The following is a 21,046-nucleotide window of genomic DNA, read 5'->3' on the forward strand; positions in this document are numbered from 1 at the left end:
CATTTTTAAAAATACTTTATTTCCAGAGAGAGGGGAAGGGAAGGAGAGAGGGAGAGAAATGTCAATGTGTGGTTGCCTCTCATGTGTCCCCCACTGGGAACTGGCCTGCAACCCAGGCATGTGCCCTGACTGGGAATTGAACCTCGATCCTTTGCTTCGCAGGCCCACCCTCAATCCACTGAGCTACACCAGCCAGGGCCTCATTTACGTTTTTATCTGTAAATGAGGCCCTGAGAAGATGGGCAGGTCTGGCTTCCTGTCTTGATGGGTGTGACCCCCAAGGTTCACAAAAATGCCAGTGTTTAGCAAGTCTTAACCACAATTGTTCCTTGTATTCTTTCATCCATTCAGCAAAGGGTTGCTCAGTGCTTCCTGAGGAGTTGAGTAATTACGAAAGTGATGGCAGACATGCAAACAGCAATCCGAGCTCACATGGGGCACTCAGCTTGGGATGTTAGGGATGTTTTCCTCCCAAGAGAAGATGACAGAGCCGAGATCTTAAGAACCAATAGGCATGTCCTGACCAGTGTGGCTTGTTTGGGCGTCCTCCGGCAGAGCGAAGGTTGGATTCCCAGTCAGGGCACGTGCCTGAGTTGTGGGTCCCATCCTCTCAGTTTGGGCGTATGTGAGGGGTAGTTAATGTTTCTCACATCTATGTTTCCCTCCCTCTCTTGCTCCCTTCATTACCATCAATGAACAAACCAATAGGCATACGCCTAATCTCATCTGTACCTTCTGCAACGTCCTCATGACGCCAAAAGAAGGAGGGTGCAAAGGAGAGTTACTATCCCATAGCCACGTATCCCTCAGATGCGGGACAAAAGCTCCGTGCCTCCGACGTGTTTCCTAACTAATTCAGTTATGCGTGGTGCCAGTGACTTGGGGCATTATTTTTTGCTGCCTCCATCAAGGACTGAGGCCCAGAGACGCGCTAAACACAGACATTTGGAGAAAGACTGTGCTACTGAAAGACGGTCTAACCTGCCTGGCCGGTGGCCAGGGACGCAGAAGGATGCACCCAGTTCCAAGACTTTCCTGCTATGCCCTGTTTCACACGTCTTAAGAGTGGGTAGTGCTCACTCGTTATATTATTGGACAAACTGGTTTGAATGATGACACACGGGAACAGCGAGTGGGAAAGGGGCGGAGCTTCATGCTAAGCTCCTCCCCCTCGGCCGAGGAGTGTTTTGATTGGCAGATAACTTCAGCTTTGAAAGCACCTGTCTCACATTAAGTACGCGGTCTTTAACTCCCACTTTGCCTCCCTTCCTTCACTTTCCCTACCCACTTCCAGGATCAACCAATGGCTTCAGGATAGAATATTCCCTCCCAACCAATTAAAAATGTCTTTAAACCTGACGGACGACTTCCCTCCCCTAATTAGCCTAGCTCCACCTCCCTGCCAATTGGTTTAGGAGAAAGGGGCGGGTATACCCAATCAGCATGACACAGGCCTATTGATTGACGCACGGGCCCTCGCGCTGGCGTGTTGTGCCTTGCGGCGGGAGGAGGAGGCGGAGCCGGGAACAAAACCTCAGCCAATCCTAGCAGTCTGCGCGGGAGGCCAATCGAACGCCGCGCCTTGGAGCTGCTGCCCAATCGGCAAGAGGGGGTCGGCCTCATCCTTGGCAAAGACCAATAGGACGCGCCCAAGGGGCAAGAGCGACATGCAGTAGGAGCAATGGTAGGGCAATATTCGGAGCTTGGGGGCGGGTCGGCGCCAGAGACGAGAAGAGAGGAGGGGAGTCCTCCTTCGCCGCCGCCATCTTGGACCGGGCCCGTCAGCTTCCGCGGAGCCATCGGCAGACGCCGCGGCCTCCCTTGAGCCCCGACCCCGTCGTCAGAACAACCCCGGGCCTACTTTCCCCCACCCCACTTCCGCTCCGTGCCGCTATCGCGATAGCGCCCGGGCCCGGGGCGCGAGAAAAAGGCGGCGGGCGCTCGCCTCCCCCGCCTATCGCGATACGCTCCTCAGCGGCGGCGCCAGCTCCTGTGGTGAGAGCGTCAGGCTCGACTGGGCCGGACTCCTTCCCTCCTCCCCCCGGCGCCGTCGACCGCCGTACCCGCTGGCCCTGCCCCAGCGACACCGCCTCCTGTCGCGACACCGTCTCCCCCGCCCCCGCTGGGCGCTCCGGTTCCTGGCGCTACGCGGGCTCCGGGAAGGTTGGCCCCGGCCGTGCGCGCTCCCTCTCTCGCCGTTCCCTCCTCCGCGCCCCCCGGCGTCGCCTGGAGTCCGCCCGCGACTCCGGCCCCGCGTGGCGTCCGCGTATGGCCCGCGGGTGTGAGGTGTGAGCCCGGGTGTGAGGTGCCGCCCCTCCGCGTCGGCGTCGGCTCCTCGCCGTGTGGATGCGGGCGCCCGGGGGCCCAGCTGCCGGCCTCCTCGCTGAAGCCCTTCTGAGCGGGGTGCCGCCTTCACGTGGGTGAGGGGCTGCAAGCCCCCGAGGACAGGGACCTTTGTGCGCGGCGGGGTCACCCCTCCCGGGGCCTGGGCTCCCCGCCGCACGCGCCCAGCGCGAGTGCCACCTCTCCGGAGAGGGAGATCGAGGACGCTGCTCCACCGGTTGCAGCCTTGTTAGAGACTCGGCCGGTTTGTATTTTGTGCGCCTCTCCCAGTGAAAAGCCCCGAAGCCCGAGGCTGGGGAGTCAGGACTGGCCTCAGCTCTTACCCTGTGGTCTTGGGTGTCTGCCTCCGGCTTTGTGGCTGCATCCAGACCGTCTGCCTCACACTGTCACTCCCACCTCGGGGTGGGTATGGTGTGGCTGTTTAGCTCCCTTTGGTCTCTGGTGCCTGGTCCTGTCTTGGTGACACCTCCTAAGCTCCTGCTTTCTCCGTGTTGTTAACGATTTCCTGTTGTGGGCAGGGCGAGCTAGCGCTCCCTTTTCTGGGTCTAGTACCTGCCTCTCAGTTCAGGGGCTGTCGTCTTTCTATGCTGCTCTCGTCGTGTAGGTTGTCACTTCCCTGGATCTGAGGCCTCCTCCCCCATTCACATCACTCCTTACGTTGGGACTTTGCAGGAGGCAAGGATTCCCCCTTCAGTTCTCGTGTCAAGTGCCCCACTGTGGACGAGTAAGCCCCACCCCTGGCACTAGAGAGCCCTCGAGAGCCCTTAAGGTGTCAGTGGTCGGAGAGCCAGGGGTTCACACCCACTTTGTCGGAACCCCGGGAGAACAGCTCCCTGGGGCCCAGGTTCCTGTGCCGAGAGGTGCAGGCTTTGGGTGCTGGGGCTGTGCCTTTTTGGGGGGTTAAGGAACTTTTGTGGAGTTGCCTCCGCCAGGGGTAAGTCTTCAGCCTACCTTGGTGGTGGCCCCTCTGTGTCTGTCCCCACTGTGGGGTTAAGAACCCCCTCCTGTGTGGGTGTCCAAGGCTAGGGCTTCTGCCCCTCTTGCCATGTCTCGCTGGGGATGAAGGCTCACTCACTCTCCCAGGGCACAGGTTTCTCGCTGTGGGGGTGGAAGGTGCCCTGTGGCTTGAGGGAGAAACCCCACTGCCTGTTGCCACTTTCCCTAGGACTGAGGCTTCCTCTGGTGTACCTTTTCTAAGATGGGATCCCCAGGACCTAATACACCTACTGTTCAGAGACTCAGACCTTGTGTGGCGGTGTCAGCAGCCCCTGAGAATCACTTCCCAGTGGGCCAGAGCCCCCTCAGGATTAGGGACCGCTTGGTGTTGCTCCCCAGGACTCAGCCTTCTGTTCCTTCTCCCCTACTCCTCAGCAGGCCTTTGTGTGACTGACCACTCCTGGTGAAGTTTCGGGGGCTCTGTTTCATGAGTGTTAGCTCCTGGGGTCTGGCTCACTGTGTACCCACCCACCCTCTGTGTAGGCTCCCTAACTGTGGGCATGTGCCTTCCTCTTGCACAAAGGACTTTTTGGTTAAGCTTCCTGGGCTAAGGTTCCCAGCTTCCTCAGTGCTGCAGGAGACCCCTTGCTGCCTGGGAGCGGGCCTGCTGCCATGGAGGGTCTAGGCCGACTCCCCTGAGTGGTGGGGCTCTTCTGTGGTGGCATCTTCATTTCCAGATTCAAGCTTAGCTTCCTTCCCCTGGTCCTTTGCTGGGGGATCTGAGGTAGGGGCTCCCTTTCAATGGGGTTTCCCTTGGAGGGAGGGGTATTGCCTCCTCTGTGGCTGAGGCTGCTGCTCACTGTAGTGCCCAGTCTCTAGGGTGCAGGTACCCTGGGCCTGTGGTGCTTGCCCTCCTCTGGAGGAGCTGCCTCTCAGGTCACTTGGTGTCCTGTCCCGGTCTCAGCTGTGCCCCCTCACTTTGAGGCTCTCCCCCTTGCCTCAAAGGGCTAGGGCTCTTGGGCTATGGCTCTTGTTCCCCTGGAACCTTGCTTCTGACTCCTTCAGGAATTCTTGCTGCCACAGTCTGCCCTGTCTCTGGGGGATCAGCTCCTTCCCTGGGCCAGGCAGCCTAACCCCTCAGTGTGGGGGCTTGGCTAGGGCATCCCCTCACCAAAGAGTGCAGTGCCCCCTGGGTGGGAGCCCCTGGCCCTGCTTTGGGCTCCTGGGGTGGAGGCAGGGAGCACACACTTTTGTGTGCCACCCCAGGACAGTAAGAGGCTTTTCTGCATCAAGTGTTAGAGCTCATTCCTGCGACTCTGTTGGGGTCCAGGTCCTCGTGTGCTTTTTGGGTTGAGTCCCTTGGGTTCAGCTACCCCCTGGGTCCTTTTTCTTGCTACTTTTGGCTTCTTGGAGCTGGGCTTTTCCTTGGGTCGGGCTTGGGCCTCACTTTGGTGTATCAGCTGGTCCTGGGCTGAGAGTGTCATCAGTTCTTTTGCTTGGCCTGTTGCAGGAGATTTAACGCTGTGCGAGCTCTAGGGTGCCCCTGCCACCTACCCCCATGCAGAGTAGGTTCCTGTGGAGGGGCCAGCACAGCCTCTCTGAGGTTGAGGGACCTGCCCCATCTCTATGGGCCTCTGACTGGGTCACAGCCTACTGTCTGCTACACCATCTCACTTGCAGCTGCTAACCACATGGGATTTAAGTTTAACTAGTGAACATAGATGTGAAAAGTTCCATTCTTTGCCCTAGCCACATTTTGGGGGGGTTCGGTGTCACAGGCACAGAACACGCCTGTCATCGCAGAAAGTTCTGTTGTACAGGACTGGTTTTGAGACGTTCTTTCCCTGTGGGTGGGGATTTCCCTTGGGGGCGAGGCACTCTGTCCCGGGCAGAAGGCTCTTCCTGCTCTTGGATACGCTGTCCTGGGCCCGCACCGTGGGAGCTCCCCCATCTCAGTTGTGCCGTCTGTAGAGGCCCCTCTCTGAGGGGCATCCTGGCAGTGCAGGAGTCCTCCTGGAGTAGTGCCCCTGCCCCCCAGAGTTCCTGAGCTCTCCTGGTCTTGATGTTGAGTCCAAAAGTGTAGCTTCCCCTGCTCCCAGGCCAAAGCTCCTGGTGACTCCCTGTGGACCTCATTCCCTTCTGGGTCGCAGGTAACTTCTCTTAAGGTGAAGGTGTCCCTCTCTAAGTACTGAATGCTGGCCCTGACGGTTTATGTTTCCCTGAGTCTACATTACTGATGCTTTGATATGTAACCCCTTCGGGTGTGCAGATAACTCCCTCGCAGTGGAGGTCCGCTTTCACCCTCATCATCTTAAGAGTTCTTGCCTCCTGGCCTCTCTTTGGTCATGCCCTCTGCCCCCAGACCTCCGACCCTTCTTGGTATTGGCCTGTTTGGGTTTTGCGTGCTGCCTCCTTTGGTTTTAGAATTTACTCTGATATAAACTTTTTTGTGTTCTAAGGCTCTCTTCTGCTTGGGACCCAGCCCTGTTGTTGTGGGTGGGTTTAGATCATCACAGTTACCGGCATTTCCGTCTGCGCCACCTCCCCTCTATTCCTTACAGCTCACACATAACTGGTATCAGGCCCTTTTCTGTGAGATGCACCTGTTCTTTGTCCCTGACTTAGCTGAGAGTAACCTCTCCAGGTGTTAGGATCTAGCCACCTGGGTCCCTGACCCTTCGGTAGGAAGTGAGGCCTGCAATCTCTTGCCTACTTCCCTAGCATTCAGCTTTGTGCTGCATGGCTTTTTCCTGATCTAAAAAATTCTTTCATTGAGTATCATTCTGGGGACTAGGTGCCCCTCTCTCTAAGAATTTTCCATTTCCTGGATCAGACATACACAAAAAGTACATCTATTTCCTTATTTCAATAAACTTTCAGAGTAGTGGTGTGGACCAGACCCTGTGCTGGGCCATTAAGGCAGCATGGAGAACTGGGCCAGGTCCTTGCCATCAGATAGTAGATGCATCTTCCCTCAACCATACCATGCACCCCCTCTTCCCAGCCTCATTCATGTTTCTGGGATTGCACCAGCCAGAGAGTAAATGTGCATCCTTTTCATCTCTCCCAGCAGTGTCCGTCTCCAAGAGAGTATGAAGAGAGTGCGTCTGTAGGGCAGGGAAGATGGCGGACAAGCGCAAACTCCAAGGTACATACAGCCTGTGGCCACGTGCCCTCAGATCTTGTCTTTGGGTGCCTGCTGCCCCGGCAGGTGCTCATTGCCTTCCTGCCTTCCTGGCCAGGTGAGATTGATCGCTGCCTCAAGAAGGTGTCCGAGGGCGTCGAGCAGTTTGAAGATATTTGGCAGAAGGTACGGAGACTAGGCCCTAAAAATCTGGGTCTCCAGGGAGGAGAGTCCAGGAAGAGGTTCAGGGTCTCTGGGTATAGACCAGGGAGAAGAGGTACGGAGGACCTCAGAGAAGCAGCTCTGAGGAGTATTGGGAAGGGGTGTCCCCAGAGTCCCCAGCACACAGAGACCGGCGTGGGTGCTAGGGCAGCCAGTCCCACACTGACGTGGATTCTCTCCACCCCTCAGCTCCACAATGCAGCCAACGCGAACCAGAAAGAAAAGTATGAGGCTGACCTAAAGAAGGAGATTAAGAAGCTTCAAGTGAGGGGGCTGGGGGCCTGGACACCTGTGTCCTGAGGGTGGCAGGAATGGGGAGCGTGGACTGTTGGGTCCCGGGGAGAGGAGGACTGGGGGCCTCAGTGCCCAGGACCTGAGGCAGTCTGAGTGTCTTGCTCTTCCCCGCAGAGGCTGAGGGACCAGATCAAGACATGGGTAGCATCCAACGAGATCAAGGACAAGAGGCAGCTCATAGAAAACCGCAAGCTCATTGAGACGGTAGGAGCCCAGAGTCTGGCGGCTGAGAGGTGGGAAGGCTCCCAGGTCTCTGCACCAAGGGAAGGGGACAGGCGACGGGCTGGGGGCCTCCTGCCAACTGCACTCTCCACAGCAAATGGAACGGTTCAAAGTTGTGGAGCGAGAGACCAAAACCAAAGCCTACAGCAAGGAGGGCCTGGGCCTGGCACAGAAGGTGGACCCCGCCCAGAAGGAGAAGGAGGAGGTTGGCCAATGGCTCACGGTGAGCGGGGCAGAAAAGAGGACGTGGCCTCGGGACCCTGACAACCAGGCATCCAAGGGAATGCTAGCTGACCTGCCTTTCCGTCCTTCCCTCTCAGAACACGATTGACACCCTAAACATGCAGGTGGACCAGTTTGAGAGCGAAGTGGAGTCCCTGTCGGTGCAGACACGCAAGAAGAAGGGTGACAAGGATGTGAGTGGGGCGGGCACCCACAGGGTGAGGGGTGGGTTAACTGGTGGGGTCGAGGCCAGAAGTGGGTTTAGGAGCTTAGCTGGCTAGGGCTGGTGCAGGAAGGAGGCGAAGCAGTCTTGGGTCCAGTCTGGGTGTCATGGTGAACCATGGGGCTGTCAAGGAGAGGAGCAGTTTTGGGAAAGGTGCAGGGATCACAGAGTAGGTGCGAGACGTGATAGACACCCAGGGTGGGGAGGTCTAGCAACTAAAGCTGTGGCCTCATAGCCCCCTCATAGGGGGCCCCCGGTCCTGAGGGGATGACAGTGGGTACAGACAAGGCCAGAGTTGAAGAAACCATTCATTGGGCCCAAGGAGAAGTGAAGTCTGAGACAAAGCCAGGTGCTGGGGATGTAGATTTCAGAAACCCAGGACTGTAGGTTGATAGTTCACAGGGATGCAAACCATGGACTCACTGGCACAGGAAATGCAGGAGCAGAGCTGGTCCCTCAGGAAGCCAGCGAGGGGAGGGATGGCTGGGGAGAGGGCAGTGTGCCAGAAATGGGCGTCTGAGCCTGAGGAGTTTGGGAATCGGGGTTGGAGGGGAGATGGTGGCACGTGCTGAGCAACAGTGTTTTAGTCAGGGACGGACTGTGTACGTGACGGTGGTCCCATGAGGTTGTCCTGGGTTTAAAAGGTTTGCTTGTGACGTTGGAAGGAAAGGCTGGACTCATCTATGATGTTGAATTTACTGCCTGAACTGGGATGCTGTCCCTGTCCTATGCCTGCCAGGGCTGGGGAGCAGGGGGGCCCAGAAGCCCACCCCATGCCTGTGCCTGCACACGTGTGCACACTCTGGTGTGCACACACGCACTCCCCTGTTCTCCTTCCTAGCATTGGAGCCCTTCTCCCCTTTCATTGTTTCTCGTCTGCAGCTCTCTCTCTCCCTCTCTGGATCTGTTGATCTCTTTCTCTTCCCTTCCCTTCTCTTCCTTCACTCCTGATGTCTGCTCACTTTTATCCTCAGCCCTCCCACTGCTCCTCCCATGTGTGCACGTGCACACTTGATCCTTCGCACTGTTTTTCCCGTGCCTTTTCTGTTTAGGTGTGTTTAGGTAACACAAATACTTACATGGTGTTCTCAGCGCCTATAGTACTCAGTATGGCAACATGCTATACAGGCTGGGAGCTCAGGAGCACTAGGCTGCACCAGACAGCCTGGGTGTATAGCAGCCTAGACTGTCCAGGTCTTTGTAAGATGTTCACACAACAGAATTACCTGGTGGTGCATTTCTAATGTATCCTTAGAGTTCGATGACACATGGCTGTATAATAAGTAGGCCCGTGCAGAGAGGGGGTTAGACCTGGGACTAAGGTAATCACATTTGGATGTTAAAGTGGGGCCTTGGGAAGAGTAGGTACCTGAAGGGCCGAGGAGCCAGGTTCAGAATCTGGGCTCCTTAGGGCCGTGCAGCTGGGGTGGGGGGCCATGGTGAAGACAAGGGTTATAAGGATGGTAAACTGCAAGCTCCTTAGAGTGGAGGTCAGAGCCAGACGGGGGATGCTGTTTCTGTGTCCCAGAAGGTGGTCAGAGCTGGCGGAGGCTCAGCAGAGGTGGGAGGTCTGGGCTGTCAGATGAGACACACACAGGGGCCACAAGTTGTTGGGAGGCACAGGGATCTCCAGGTCCTTTCAAGGTTTGCAGGGGTGTCTGAGGGCAGTGGTGGGATCCCTGAGGGTTCAGGGTGGGTAGGTTCCACACTTCCCGCACTGGGAGGGGCCCGAGTGGAGCCTCTGGTCTCCACAGGGGTCGGGGACTGAGGATGGGTTCTGTGGGGCAGGAGGGTCGGGCGGCGCCCTGCAGCCCCTGAGCCTGGCCCTGGGCTCGCCAGCAGAAGCAGGACCGGATTGAGGGCCTGAAGCGGCACATCGAGAAACACCGCTACCATGTGCGCATGCTGGAGACCATCCTGCGCATGCTGGACAACGACTCCATCCTGGTGGATGCCATCCGCAAGATCAAGGATGACGTCGAGTACTATGTCGACTCCTCCCAGGACCCCGACTTCGAGGAGAATGAGTTTCTCTATGACGACCTGGACCTCGAGGACATTCGTGAGGCCCAGGGTGATCTGCATGCGTGGGGCGGTGAGGGCCAGGCAGGAGCACATCCCAGCCAGCTCAGCATGCCCTGCCTTGCCCCACAGCACAGGCGCTGGTCGCCACCTCCCCACCCAGCCACAGTCACATGGAGGATGAGATCTTCAACCAGTCAAGCAGCACGCCCACATCCACCACCTCCAGCTCGCCCATCCCGCCGAGCCCGGCCAACTGCACCACGGTGAGGCTGGGTTCCCAGAATCAGCCTGCAGGAGGGTAATTGAGGAAGCAGGACCTCGGCATCCCGGGCCTGGGCCCTAAGGGCCTGATGGGGTGCACGGGGCCACACGTGGGTGCTGGGTGTGTAGGTGGGAGGCTGGGCTAAGGTCAGGGTTGGATGCTTGCGGGTGCTACTGGCTCGCAGAGGCAAGGGCCCTGGGGAGCAGGGTTTTGGTTCCCAATGAAATTCCCCAGTGAGACTCCCCAGTGAGACTGAGGTCATAGGTACTGGAATACGCTGAAGCCGGATGGTCCACACCTGGGTACAGGCCCCTGGGAGGATCAGAGATTGGTGTCTGTCGGGGCCCTGGAGGTCACACAGGTTGCTGAGTGTGCCTCTCCCATCTCAGGAAAACTCTGAAGATGACAAGAAGAGGGGACGCTCAACGGATAGCGAAGTTAGCCAGGTGGGTCCCATGGGCATGTCACTCATTTTTGGTTCCCAGAGGCATCCTGAGGCCTGAGTAGAGCCACGGTGCAGGGCTTTGGAGAGGGGGTCAGAAGATAGTGCCACCCTAAGAGAGGCCTGAGGGGCAGGCAGATAAGTGCTGTGGCCCAGTGGTGGTCCAGGGTGCCCCCTGCACTGGCCTAGGTAGTCAGAAGCTGCCCTGGGTGTTGGAGGAAGAGGTGAACATATCCTGAGCGAGGTGGTGGCAGGTAGCATGGCAGGTCATGAGTGAAAGCCAGAAGTGTCGTGAAAGCAGTCTCGCCAGGTGTGCGGGGCCTGGCGGTAAGGGCCTGGGATGGTCAGCTGAGGGCCGGGACCCTGTGCGCCTGCTCTGAAAGGGCCCTGCCAGCCTGAGGCTTGGTGGGTCAACAGTCAAACAGGTTTCTTTTCTTTGGGAGGCTCTAGGCCTTGGCTGTGCTGTGATGTTTTCTAGAGGGGTAGCGCATCTCAAAATTTCTTTTCTCCCCTAGTGAGCCCCATGAGTTGTTAGCACCTCCCAGGACAGGAGCACATCCTAGGAAACAAAGCTCAAGGTGGTGTCTTTAGGCAGGAGTGGAGCAGGCCTGAAGCCCCACTGTGGGCTGATGGGAGAGCTGGCGCCAGGGCTCCTGAGGCAGGTGGTGGGGAGCTAGCGTGGGGCCTGGGTGAGCAGGTGAGGGGCCAGGAAGGAATTGGCCACACATCCTGCTTGGTGTGTGGTGAGCACGAGGTGCCCACGGGGTGTTGGGAGGGTGGAATAAGATGCCCAAGAGCAGCTTTCTGACTGTTCTGGCTGCCGGGGAGCTGTGGGCACAGGACTGTCTGCTTTCTGGGCCCATTGGTCAGTAACACCCTTCATAGGGCTTTACTGACCCTTCCGGCGACATTCAGAATTACTGTTGGGTGTTCTGCCTTTTTTCCTTCTCCTCTTGGACTCTTGGCTGGTTTCCTTTGATCTTGTACTGAGGCTATTTAGGTATTTCCCACTATGCCCCTGTCACCATGAGAGGGGTTCTCCCACTGCCACCCCAGCTGTGTGTGTCAGATCCCTGTGGCTGGGGGACACTCTAGGGAGATGTACGGGCGGGACGTGGAACGCTGGTTTGGACTGGAAATGCCTGGGTGTTTTAAGCGAGAAGGTGGCACTTGAAGCCATGAGAGGAGGTCACCTGGGTCCCCAGGAAGGGTGTGTGGAAGGCTCGGCAGACCAGCAAGCCCCCCAGGGCCTGACCCTTTTCTTTCTCCCACCCGCAGTCTCCTGCCAAAAATGGCTCCAAGCCCATCCACAGCAGCCAGCACCCTCAGTCCCCAGCTGTGCTACCCAGCTACCCGTCTGGCCCCTCGTCTGCTGCCTCTGCCCTGAGCACCGCCCCTGGCAACAATGGGGCCCCCACCCCGGCAGCACCCTCCAGTGCCCTGGGCCCCAAGGCCAGCCCAGCTCCCAGCCACAACTCGGGCACTCCTGCCCCGTACGCTCAGGCTGTGGCCCCACCGACCTCTAGTGGGCCCAGTGCCTCCCAGCCTCGTCCCCCCAGCGTCCAGCCCGGTGGGGCAGGCAGTGGAGGCAGCAGCAGCAGTAACAGCAGTGGAGGTGCAGGCACTGGCAAGCAGAATGGTGCCACCAGTAAGTGGGGCTCATGGGGGAAGGGGTCCTGTGGTTACTGCTTGGGGTCCCTTTTCATCCCCTTTTCTTGCCCCAGGTTACAGCTCAGTTGTGGCAGACAGCCCGGCAGAGGTGGCTCTCAGCAGCAGTGGGGGCAGCAACGCCAGCAGCCAGGCTTTGGGCCCCTCATCTGGCCCCCACAACCCACCCTCCAGTACCTCGTGAGTGTTCAGCCTCTGGTCGGGTTGGGGACAGGCAGTGTCTGGCACAAACAGGCACAGGGCACCCCCACTGTTGCCAGCTGTATGGACACAGGCCCTGCCCTTGCCCACTGGGACTCCCCCATGAGCTCTGTCCCCCAGCCTCACCCTTTAAAATGTTCTGAAGCATTCCACATCTGATGGGCAGTGTTCTCAGAGCCCCACATGGCCCCTTGGGCACTCTTTTCCATTTTTCCAGAGGAGCTCTCGTTGGCCCCCACCCCCATTTTCTGTTCCCTACACCAGGGCCACCCGACTCCGTGAGGGGTTTTGGGACAGCTTTCCAAAGCAAAAGACCCCAAAATCCTCCTTCCCACCCCTAGCCACCCTCCACATCTCAGGTCAGGCCATTTCATTGGGTCCCTGATGCCCAGAACAACACTCCACAAGAGAGCTTACCCTCCTAGTCGGGACCTAAGGAAGGCCTGCTCCCAGGGGTCTGGGTGGGCTTCCAAGGTGGGCATGTGCCTGAGGCATCCTGCTTTGTGGTTGGAACACCAGTTCCCATACCCTCTTCTGTGGACCGTCCCAGAAGGCCAGTCTTGTTTCCCAGTGAATTCCAGCCACATGGTCTGCTCAGAGCGTCCTGAGTCCTCATTGCCACCTTGTAGCTCTTCTTTTGCCCAAAGAGCCCTCCCCACCCACCTGTGTCTCTCAGCCTGCTTTTTGTGGGTCCTGCTTGCTAGCTTTCCCCCTATTTTGACTGCCCCTTATCATCCTCCCTGTCCATCTCCCTGTTGGAGATGCTGCTCTGAGTCCCTTGCCCTTGTCCCCTTTACAGGAAGGAACCCAGTGCAGCTGCCCCCGCAGGCACTGGGGGCGTGGCCCCAGGCTCAGGGAACAACGCTGGGGGACCCAGCCTCCTGGTGCCACTTCCTGTGAACCCTCCCAGCTCCCCGACACCCAGCTTCAGTGATGCCAAGGCAGCTGGCACCCTGCTCAATGGACCCCCACAGTTCAGTGCCGCCCCAGAGATCAAGGTGCGTGCAGAGCCTGTGTGTTCTGCCCCCGTCAGCTTTGCCCCACACCTTCACTGCCCGCCCCCACCTCTACCCTTGGCACTCCATCACTGTTCTCTCTCTGCTCTTTTCCTGCCTCCCGGCTTACTGCCCTCCTGTTCCCTCGAAGAAATCATCTAAGTTGAGAAAACGCTTGTCGGAATCTGCTCTGGTTTGTGCTAAGTGAATGCGCCCAGTTTCTGCCTTCTGTGTACAGAGCAGAGCCCGCCAGACAGGGACTGTCCCAGCAGGGCTGAGGGTGCTGTGGACCCACTTGGTGCATCTGACTGAACCTGTGGAGACAGCCATGCAAGGCCTCTTGGCGGGGCATGTGTCTAAGCTGAAGCAGGACAGGGCTGGTGGGGTCACAGTGGCAAGAAAGGCTGGTGGAGGGAGAAGCAGGTGTCTCTGTGCTGCAGCTCTGTGTGGGCTGATGTCAGAGGGGTCTTTAGAAGGGTGGGTGGGGCTCAGCACAGAGGATGAAAGGGCATCCGCTCTGCAGGAGGGGCTGCTGGGCCAGATAGTGGGGTGTTGCTGTAGACAGCAGGGGTCCTGAACGCAAGGGTCTGAAATGGCATCAGCCAGATGTGGAGCTGACTTCCTAGTCCCTGCAAGATAAACCCACTTCCATGGGGGCAGCCTGAGTCCCCAACTGTCCGGGTCCAAGCCCACATGGCCCTCTGTTCTTCCCTTCATGGGAAACATGGCAGCCGTCATACGTGACATTGCCTGGAAGGCTAAGTGGTCCTCACAGAGCTCTGGGGAGCTTTGGGCCCAAAGTGAGCACTCACCTCTGAGAGGAACAAAGGACAGGAAGTACATGTGGGCTCACGTTCCTGGAGCAGGGTCAGCAGCTGTGAGGTTCCCAAACGGAAAGGACTGAGGGGCGGGAGCCTGTGGAAGGTTCCAGTGAAGAAAGGACAAACACACCTGGTAGAGAGGTCCCTATGAGCCCAGGGAGAGCAGGATGGAGGGAGGGTGCTGTGAAGGTCTAGGCCAGTGAGGACAGGCCAGCCTGTGAGGTGTGGTATGAGGGTCAGAGAAGTGTGCTCCTGCAAGTTGTGACAAGTGGGGTGGCACGTGCACACACCAGGCGATTTGTCCTCTGCAGTGCGTCATCCTGTGTAGCGTCGCTGGTATTGATGCGGGGACTTGGTGCCCTGCTGGTGGGTGCTTCGGTGTCCAGTTTCCCCCAGTTAAGGGTCCGTGGAGAGCACTGTCTCACACTAACAGCCTTGGCTTTGCTGCCCTCTGTCAGAGCAGGAGAAGGTGCCCGGGCCTCTGAGTGCCTGCACTAGCCCTCTGCCCTGGGGCTTAAAGCACCTGTTCCCCCCCCAGGCCCCTGAGCCCCTGAGCTCCCTGAAGTCCATGGCAGAGCGGGCAGCTCTCAGCTCCGCCATCGAGGACCCTGTGCCGACACTGCACCTGACTGAGCGAGGTGAGGGTCCGGGCACAGTGGGGGCAGCCCAGCAAGGAAGAAGGGCGCCCCACCCAGCTTCACCCAACGGCCTGGCCCTGCCTGTCCCCACAGACATCATCCTGAGCAGCACAGCAGCCCCTCCGGCCTCAGCCCAGCCACCCCTACAGCTGTCAGAGGTGAACATACCGCTGTCCCTGGGGGTGTGTCCCTTGGGGCCTGTGCCCCTCACCAAGGAGCAGCTTTACCAGCAGGCGATGGAGGAGGCCGCCTGGCACCACATGCCCCACCCCTCTGACTCGGAGCGGATCAGGTGAGGGGCCCTGGGGATCTGGTTCCCCAGTCTTGAGCCTAAATAAAGTTTGCTGGACACCTGACTTGGGGCTCCTCACAGTAGGTGGGGGCTGAGGAGTTGAATGCTGGGGTGATCAGGTGACCAAGGTGTTCCTATTGATTCATGAGGGCAGCAGGGTTATGAGGCCAGATGAGGGGGTGGCCTTCTGACACCTTCTAGATGGCAGGGGCAGCAGGCACTGGCACTAATGCGTCCCACCCCCTACAGACAGTACCTCCCCCGGAACCCCTGCCCGACGCCCCCCTACCACCACCAGATGCCACCCCCGCACTCGGACACCGTGGAGTTCTACCAGCGCCTGTCCACCGAGACGCTCTTCTTCATCTTCTACTATCTGGAGGTACAGCAGGGCCCCCGGGGCAGCCTCGGGCCCCCCGGCTTCGCCGCCACCGCTGCCGTTCCCCCTCGGGCTGGAGGGGTGAGGTGGGTGCCCCACTGCGGCCACCGGGACCGCACCCCTCCCCATTCCCCAGTCCTGGGCCCTGCAAACCAAACCAGTCCCTATCCCAATTCAACACAAGGGAGAGAGAGGCCGAGGGCTAGGTTGTCCCACTTGCAGTGCCTGTCCCCAGTTTAGCTGTCCCTGCCAGCTACTCATTAGCAGCGTGCGCAGCCTCTGTATCACCCCAGGGCAGCACGAAGAACTTCTGTCCTCTTCCTGCCCTGGGGAGGGAGCTTTGTAAGCTGCCTCCTCTGGGCACTCCTTATGTATTAGTTTCTCTTCTCAAAGCTTCTCTGGAAGCACTTCCCACCTGTCTCATTTCCCTTCTGACCAGCACTGGTACGTTCTCTGCCCCTTCCCAGCTCCAGTTGGAGAGTCCTGCCCATCCTCAGTCTGTAGTGGGGCCTGGGGCCAGCCCTGATGCCCTGCCCGTCCCCATCACTCCTGCCAGTGTGAGGGGCCCCTGATCCCCTGCTCTGTCCTTCCTCTCCCAGGGCACTAAGGCACAGTACCTGGCAGCTAAGGCCCTGAAGAAGCAGTCGTGGAGATTCCACACCAAGTACATGATGTGGTTCCAGAGGCACGAGGAGCCCAAGACCATCACTGATGAGTTTGAGCAGGTGAGGCCCCACCCTGGGCCCCTCACACCCGTCTTGGCCCCCCTCCCTTCACTACCACCTTCAGCCAGCTCAGCCTGGGATCTGTCCTGTCATTCTTCAGTAGGCCAGCTGCTAGTCATCCCATAGGCCCTACCCTAAACGCCCCTTCCTTGGGGGCGCCTCTACCAGCATGGTGGGATGTGGGTGTCTCCCCCCTAAGACCACTGTACAGAGACCTTGGCCCCCCTTACCCCATGTCCCCAGCACTTAGCAAATATGAATGGGAAAGCTGTTTTGTTTTTTTTAAATGATGTTCTCTAGTTCCAATTAATTGACTGGAACTTCTTGAAAAACACTCTGAAGCGGGGAGACCACCTGGGTCGGAAACCCACTGTAGCTAGGTGACCTTGGCAAGTCACTTGACTCTGTTGCCTTTTCTGTATCTGTAAAAACGGGGTGACAGGACCCATCTTAATGCAGTTGCAAGGATTAAATGAGTTAACCACATGTGCATACCTGATGGTGCCCACAGCAGCGGCACAGGTGTGTTGTATTTGTTTGCGTGCTTACAGTTGGCTCTAGTGCTTTTTCCACCGAACACTTGTGTGATACAAGTACTGAATAGGTCTTTGTCATCAGAGCACTCAGTCCCCTCCCCTCAGTTTTTACAGGTTCTTTGAAGCATCTCAGCCCTTCAGAACCAAGCCCCACTCCCACTGTGCCTTCTCTGAAACACTACAGACTTCCTGTCCCCTCCTGGTTGGGTCCAAAGCAATCAGCCAAGTTAGTGTATTTCCAGGCATCACTCCTTCAGAAAGTCCCACATCACCCCGGTCACCCAGAGAAACTGCCTGTCCCGTAGATGGCCTGTTGCATCTCTAGGCAGGGTGATGGCCTCAAGGGGTTTGCAAAGGTGCAGTGCTAGGACACGCATCGCCTGCTCAAAGCTACAGCAAGAGACTTCGCAAACGTGCCCAGGCCAAGGCCCAGCTCTGGCATGTGACTACTGTGCCTCCCTCCGTGACCTCGAAAGCGGGTGTGATCATCTTTCCTATCTGAGAGAGAGAGTGGCCAGGGTGGAGTGAGACAGGGCTTGGTGCTTGGCACATCGATGGCCCTAAGAACGGTGCCCTGTGTCGGTTTGGCCTACCTCCTTGTCCACTCACTGACTGACTTCTTCCCTGGCCAGGGCACCTACATCTACTTTGACTACGAGAAGTGGGGCCAGCGGAAGAAGGAAGGCTTCACCTTTGAGTACCGATACCTGGAGGACCGGGACCTCCAGTGACACCAGCCCCTCCCTCCATTCTCCCTCTCTCCTCCGCATGCTGATGCCCTGCCCAGGTGAGGGCCCTGCCCTGGAAGATGGGGGGGCCCCAGGCTATGGGGCAGCCCCCTCCCCCAGGAAGCAAGAAGGGGACCTGGAGGTTCTCTTCCTCTCAGCCCTGGCCTGGGGGTGAGGGCTGCCCCCTCCTCCCCTCCCCAGTGAGGGACATTTTTTGGTAAACCTATTTTCATTTTGGAAAATATTTATGAATAAATAGTTTTATATGATGGCTGGCAGCAGCAGCCTCTCCTGTACCCCTCAAGAGTCAGTGAGCCAGAGGGGGGTCCTGTCAGCGAGGTTGCCGAGCCAGCTGGGGGTTGAACTGGGAGTTGTACCGCCTCCGCCGATCATCTGCCTCCTCTTCTGGCTGCTCCTGGGGTGCCCTGCCTTGGACACGGGCCATCAGAGCCTCTGCCCGTGCCCGCTCGGCTGCTTCCCGGCGGAGACGTTCAGCTCGAAGCTGGTCCAGGGACAGGGATCTGCAGGATGAAGAGTTGGGTTAGAAAGCTGGTAACCGTGAGAGTCCCCAGCCTCCAAGAGGTAGCTGCCATCTGTAGCCACTGCCTGCATCTGACGTGGCACATGAAGCCTCTGGGACTAGGAAGTTGGCCTCACACCAGGGGCAAGGATGTGGGCCTCCCCTTCTGTGGGGTCTGTCCTCTCATCTCACCAGTCGGGTGCCTCTTCAGATCAAGAAAGCCTGCTGTCAAGCAGCTGTGTGACGCTAAGCACATGCTGGGTCTCTTTGGGCCTCCTCTTCTGTAGGAGGAGGCCGGTTAGGTTCAGGGTCTGCCGTCCTGGTGACACAGGCCTGTTGTACTCTAACCCCATGGTTCTCAAATTTGGGTCTTAAAACTCAAGGACCCCAGCTTTTATGCCCATAGATTTTATGTTAACATTCAGCATATTATAAAACAAATGAAGATGAAAACAAATCTTAAACACACACGTCCCACTAACCATCAGAGCAGTGGCACCTTTCCACATGAGCAGCCTCTAGGAACCTCAACCTCATCCTTGAGAGTAAGTGGAAAGCTAAATGGTGTTGCTATGGAAACAGACTTGACCTTGCTGAGCCCTCCCCCTTGAGAGGACTCAGGCTCCCAGGGTTGCTGAGAACCCTGTTTCTGCCCAGCCAACCCTATCACCCACATAGGCTCCCTTCTTACTCTTTGGGCCGCTGTTTCTCTGACCCCTGCTTTTCCTTTTTGCTGTGACCACCGTGGTCACCACTGTGTCTCCTCTTCTTCCCCAAATGTTTCTGCATCTCCAGCAGAGGGTCCAGGCGGTTCTTGACCTTCACATCTGGTCCTGGGCCAGGTGGGGGTGCCCCTCGCTTTGGGGGGAGCTGGTACCAAGGGGGCTGAGTCTGGGCTTCCGCTGCACTCTGGCCCAGGTACGTCAGGATACCCAGCGCTTTCTCCTGCCTCTCCTGAGGAGAAGTACAGAAAATCCGTAAGCTTGTCAAGTGTTTCTCCCTTCAGGGAGTCCTGAATGTGACAATGGGGACACCCATGGTTGAGAAAGCAGAACCACTCGGCCATTAAGTGTGGGAGACCTGGCATGAGCCAGCTCTACCAGCCACCGGGGACACAGGAGAGCAACATAGGTGGGGCTCCTGCACTTGAGGTGCAGTGGTAGGCTGCAACAGAAGGCTCGGGAAGGGAGGACAGGGTGGAGCTGCTTTAGGGTTCAAAAGAGGGCACCTTTGGGGACACAAGACAGAGTAATGGGGTGGGGGTAGGGGGCAAGTTCATCCCTGAGGGCTGGCTGGTGAGTGACAGGATCTGATTTACATTTTAACAAAGCTCCTTCCCTCCCCAAATCCCTTCCCTAGGTCCTGACATCAGGTTGAAGACCTGAGGGATTTATACCTGCAGCCTCAGAACTGGGAAACTCCAGCTTCCCCTTCCAAGCCCCTGTGGGCCTGGATGGCTATAACCAGCACTTCTTGAGTGCTGTTTGGTTCTGTTCTCAGTCTCTTACGTCACTTAATCCCCACCTGTTCCCTGTGCTCCTGCTAGTCACACTGGGGACAGAGTGTCCCCTCTATCTGTAACTGATGAAGTAGACAGGCCAGCTTACTTTCTCCTGCCGCTTTTCCTCTTCATACTCTTTGTTGCTTCTGGTCACCCCTTTCCCTTCCTCCAGCTGCTCCCGAAACAGGTCCACAGGGCCAGAACTTGGGGCTCCTGGGTCTGCTACTTCAGGTTCAGGTAGCGAGTTCCGATGCCTGGCTTTATTCCGTAGGAATTCTGTGCGGGCCTGGTGGGGGGTGGGGGGCGGGGCAGTAGAGTTATAGGCGGAACATTCAGAACCTACATGTGATCCGAGGAACGATGAGCCTGGTGCTGGCCACAGGGAATCGCAGTGCACGGTGCTGGGGGCCCAGAAGAGACACCTGCTCCATCCTGGGGAGAGGGTGGGAGAATGGGGCACTGCCTGGGTGTGTAGGATGCCTCTGGAACGGAACACCATGGGGGTTCCCCAGTCTCGGTTACGCAATAAAGACAACTATGAATATGAAGGCAGCCAAAACCTGTATTAGGACGGGAGATCTGACTTCCAGGCAGGGCTCCAAGTCAGTATCCCAGTCGATTTTTATTCTCTGCTGAAACCGAATTTAAAAAGCCCAGACTAACTCCGAGCCAGTGCTGAGGGCCAGATTAGCTAAAGGACTGACAGGTGCAAACCAGGTGAAGGAGCTATAAACAGAGCCTCAGGTGTTTGTGTGGAAGGGTCAGTGCAAAGAGTTTGCTCCATGGAGCGGCACTGGCTTGTCCCTTTCCGCTGTGGCGTCCTCTCTTTAGCCATCTCTCCTCTGCACCATGCGATTGACTGACAGCGCCTTTCTAGCTGCGGACGGTGCTGGAGGGATGCCGCAAGTCAAGCGTTTTGCGCAGGGCGAGCATCCAGTAGGCGCTCAACAAATACACTCAAACTAAAACGTGGTCCAAGTTTCGTTAAACTACCCAGGGATTCCTTTATTCATAAGCCCCGACTCTGTGCCAGGCACCGCTGTGGCCTTACAAAGAACATTAGCGAGAAAAACGGGGGAGGAAGGTTCCGCGGAGACCCGCTTCCAGTTCCATAGGTGCCCAGCTCACCGCACCTCCACAGCGTCCCCACTTCCGGTCCCTCCCCGGGCGCCTGCGCGCCAGGCCCAGGAGCCCCGCCGGGCTGCTCTCGGTGTGTACCTCTTGCTGAGCGAGCAGTACCCTCCGCTCACGCTCTTTCTCCTCCTCCCGGGCCTGAGCCTCGTCACGCCGCACACGGGCGACATTGTCCTTGTTCCGGACGTGCCAGCTCTTCTTCGGTAAGATATTCATGGCGCCGCTGATGTCCACAGACTGGCAGACCCGCCTTCTAGCACTTCCGATTGGCAAGAGGATGCCCCGCCTCGTTACTCCTGTCTCGGCCACGGATTGGTCATGGGTTAATTGATACACCCCCACCTCCCAACACCACGAATCGGCGTGGTGTCACCTAGCGACGGCATCCGCGATCTGAGCCAATTACAACTGCACTCACTTCCGACGTTTATACGACGGGGCCTACGATTGGCTAGCACGCCCGTGATTTCATCTCTTGACCAATATATTTGATTGACTTGTGCCCCGCTGAAGCCCGCAAGTTTCAAAGAGAGCTCAGCTGACTCTGCTGTATTTATTGATTCAAGAATGAGATTCACTGAACAGTCAGGGTG

General features: G+C 57.7%; 2 protein-coding genes across 6 annotated transcripts; one reads left to right on the forward strand and one right to left on the reverse strand.

Moving 5' to 3' along the window:
* The first annotated feature begins 1,736 nt into the window (after positions 1 to 1,736).
* Positions 1,737 to 17,567, forward strand: CNOT3 (CCR4-NOT transcription complex subunit 3). 5 transcript variants are annotated; one of them, XM_037069098.1, is made up of 18 exons: positions 1,737 to 1,995; positions 6,350 to 6,427; positions 6,522 to 6,589; positions 6,815 to 6,889; positions 7,034 to 7,123; positions 7,236 to 7,364; positions 7,462 to 7,557; positions 9,426 to 9,648; positions 9,741 to 9,874; positions 10,263 to 10,319; positions 11,594 to 11,963; positions 12,040 to 12,163; positions 12,984 to 13,182; positions 14,539 to 14,638; positions 14,732 to 14,930; positions 15,180 to 15,312; positions 15,909 to 16,034; positions 17,203 to 17,567. In XM_037069098.1, exons 2-18 carry the CDS (start codon positions 6,403 to 6,405, stop codon positions 17,299 to 17,301), a joined length of 2,247 nt encoding a protein of 748 aa, XP_036924993.1. In that variant the 5' UTR covers positions 1,737 to 1,995; positions 6,350 to 6,402; the 3' UTR covers positions 17,302 to 17,567. The 5 variants fall into 5 exon arrangements, with proteins under 5 accessions (XP_036924993.1, XP_036924992.1, XP_036924996.1 ...); XM_037069097.1 differs by having other exon boundaries at positions 6,353 to 6,427; XM_037069101.1 differs by having other exon boundaries at positions 6,353 to 6,427; positions 9,429 to 9,648.
* On the reverse strand, positions 17,525 to 20,896 carry LENG1 (leukocyte receptor cluster member 1). The gene is made up of 4 exons (XM_037069119.1): positions 20,538 to 20,896; positions 19,426 to 19,605; positions 18,510 to 18,772; positions 17,525 to 17,819 (listed from the first exon to the last, which is right to left on the reverse strand). The coding sequence occupies exons 1-4, from the start codon at positions 20,667 to 20,669 to the stop codon at positions 17,630 to 17,632; spliced, it is 765 nt and encodes a 254-aa protein (XP_036925014.1). The 5' UTR covers positions 20,670 to 20,896; the 3' UTR covers positions 17,525 to 17,629.
* Between the last annotated feature and the right edge of the window lie 150 nt (positions 20,897 to 21,046).

Source organism: Sturnira hondurensis, unplaced genomic scaffold, assembly GCF_014824575.4.
Source record: "Sturnira hondurensis isolate 20B ecotype Veracruz unplaced genomic scaffold, ASM1482457v3 Scaffold0018437, whole genome shotgun sequence".
NCBI lineage: Eukaryota > Metazoa > Chordata > Mammalia > Chiroptera > Phyllostomidae > Sturnira > Sturnira hondurensis.

Excerpts from the sequence above, each read along its gene's own strand:
- LENG1 (XM_037069119.1), bottom strand. The coding sequence starts at position 20,669 with ATGAATATCTTACCGAAGAAGAGCTGGCACGTCCGGAACAAGGACAAT. Across the intron at positions 19,606-20,537 it reads TACTGCTCGCTCAGCAAGAG|GCCCGCACAGAATTCCTACG; the intron begins GTACACACCGAG and ends ACCCCCCACCAG. Across the intron at positions 18,773-19,425 it reads AGGAAAAGCGGCAGGAGAAA|GAGAGGCAGGAGAAAGCGCT; the intron begins GTAAGCTGGCCT and ends ACTTCTCCTCAG.
- CNOT3 (XM_037069098.1), top strand. The coding sequence starts at position 6,403 with ATGGCGGACAAGCGCAAACTCCAAG. Across the intron at positions 7,558-9,425 it reads AGAAGAAGGGTGACAAGGAT|CAGAAGCAGGACCGGATTGA; the intron begins GTGAGTGGGGCG and ends TGGGCTCGCCAG. Across the intron at positions 12,164-12,983 it reads AACCCACCCTCCAGTACCTC|GAAGGAACCCAGTGCAGCTG; the intron begins GTGAGTGTTCAG and ends TCCCCTTTACAG.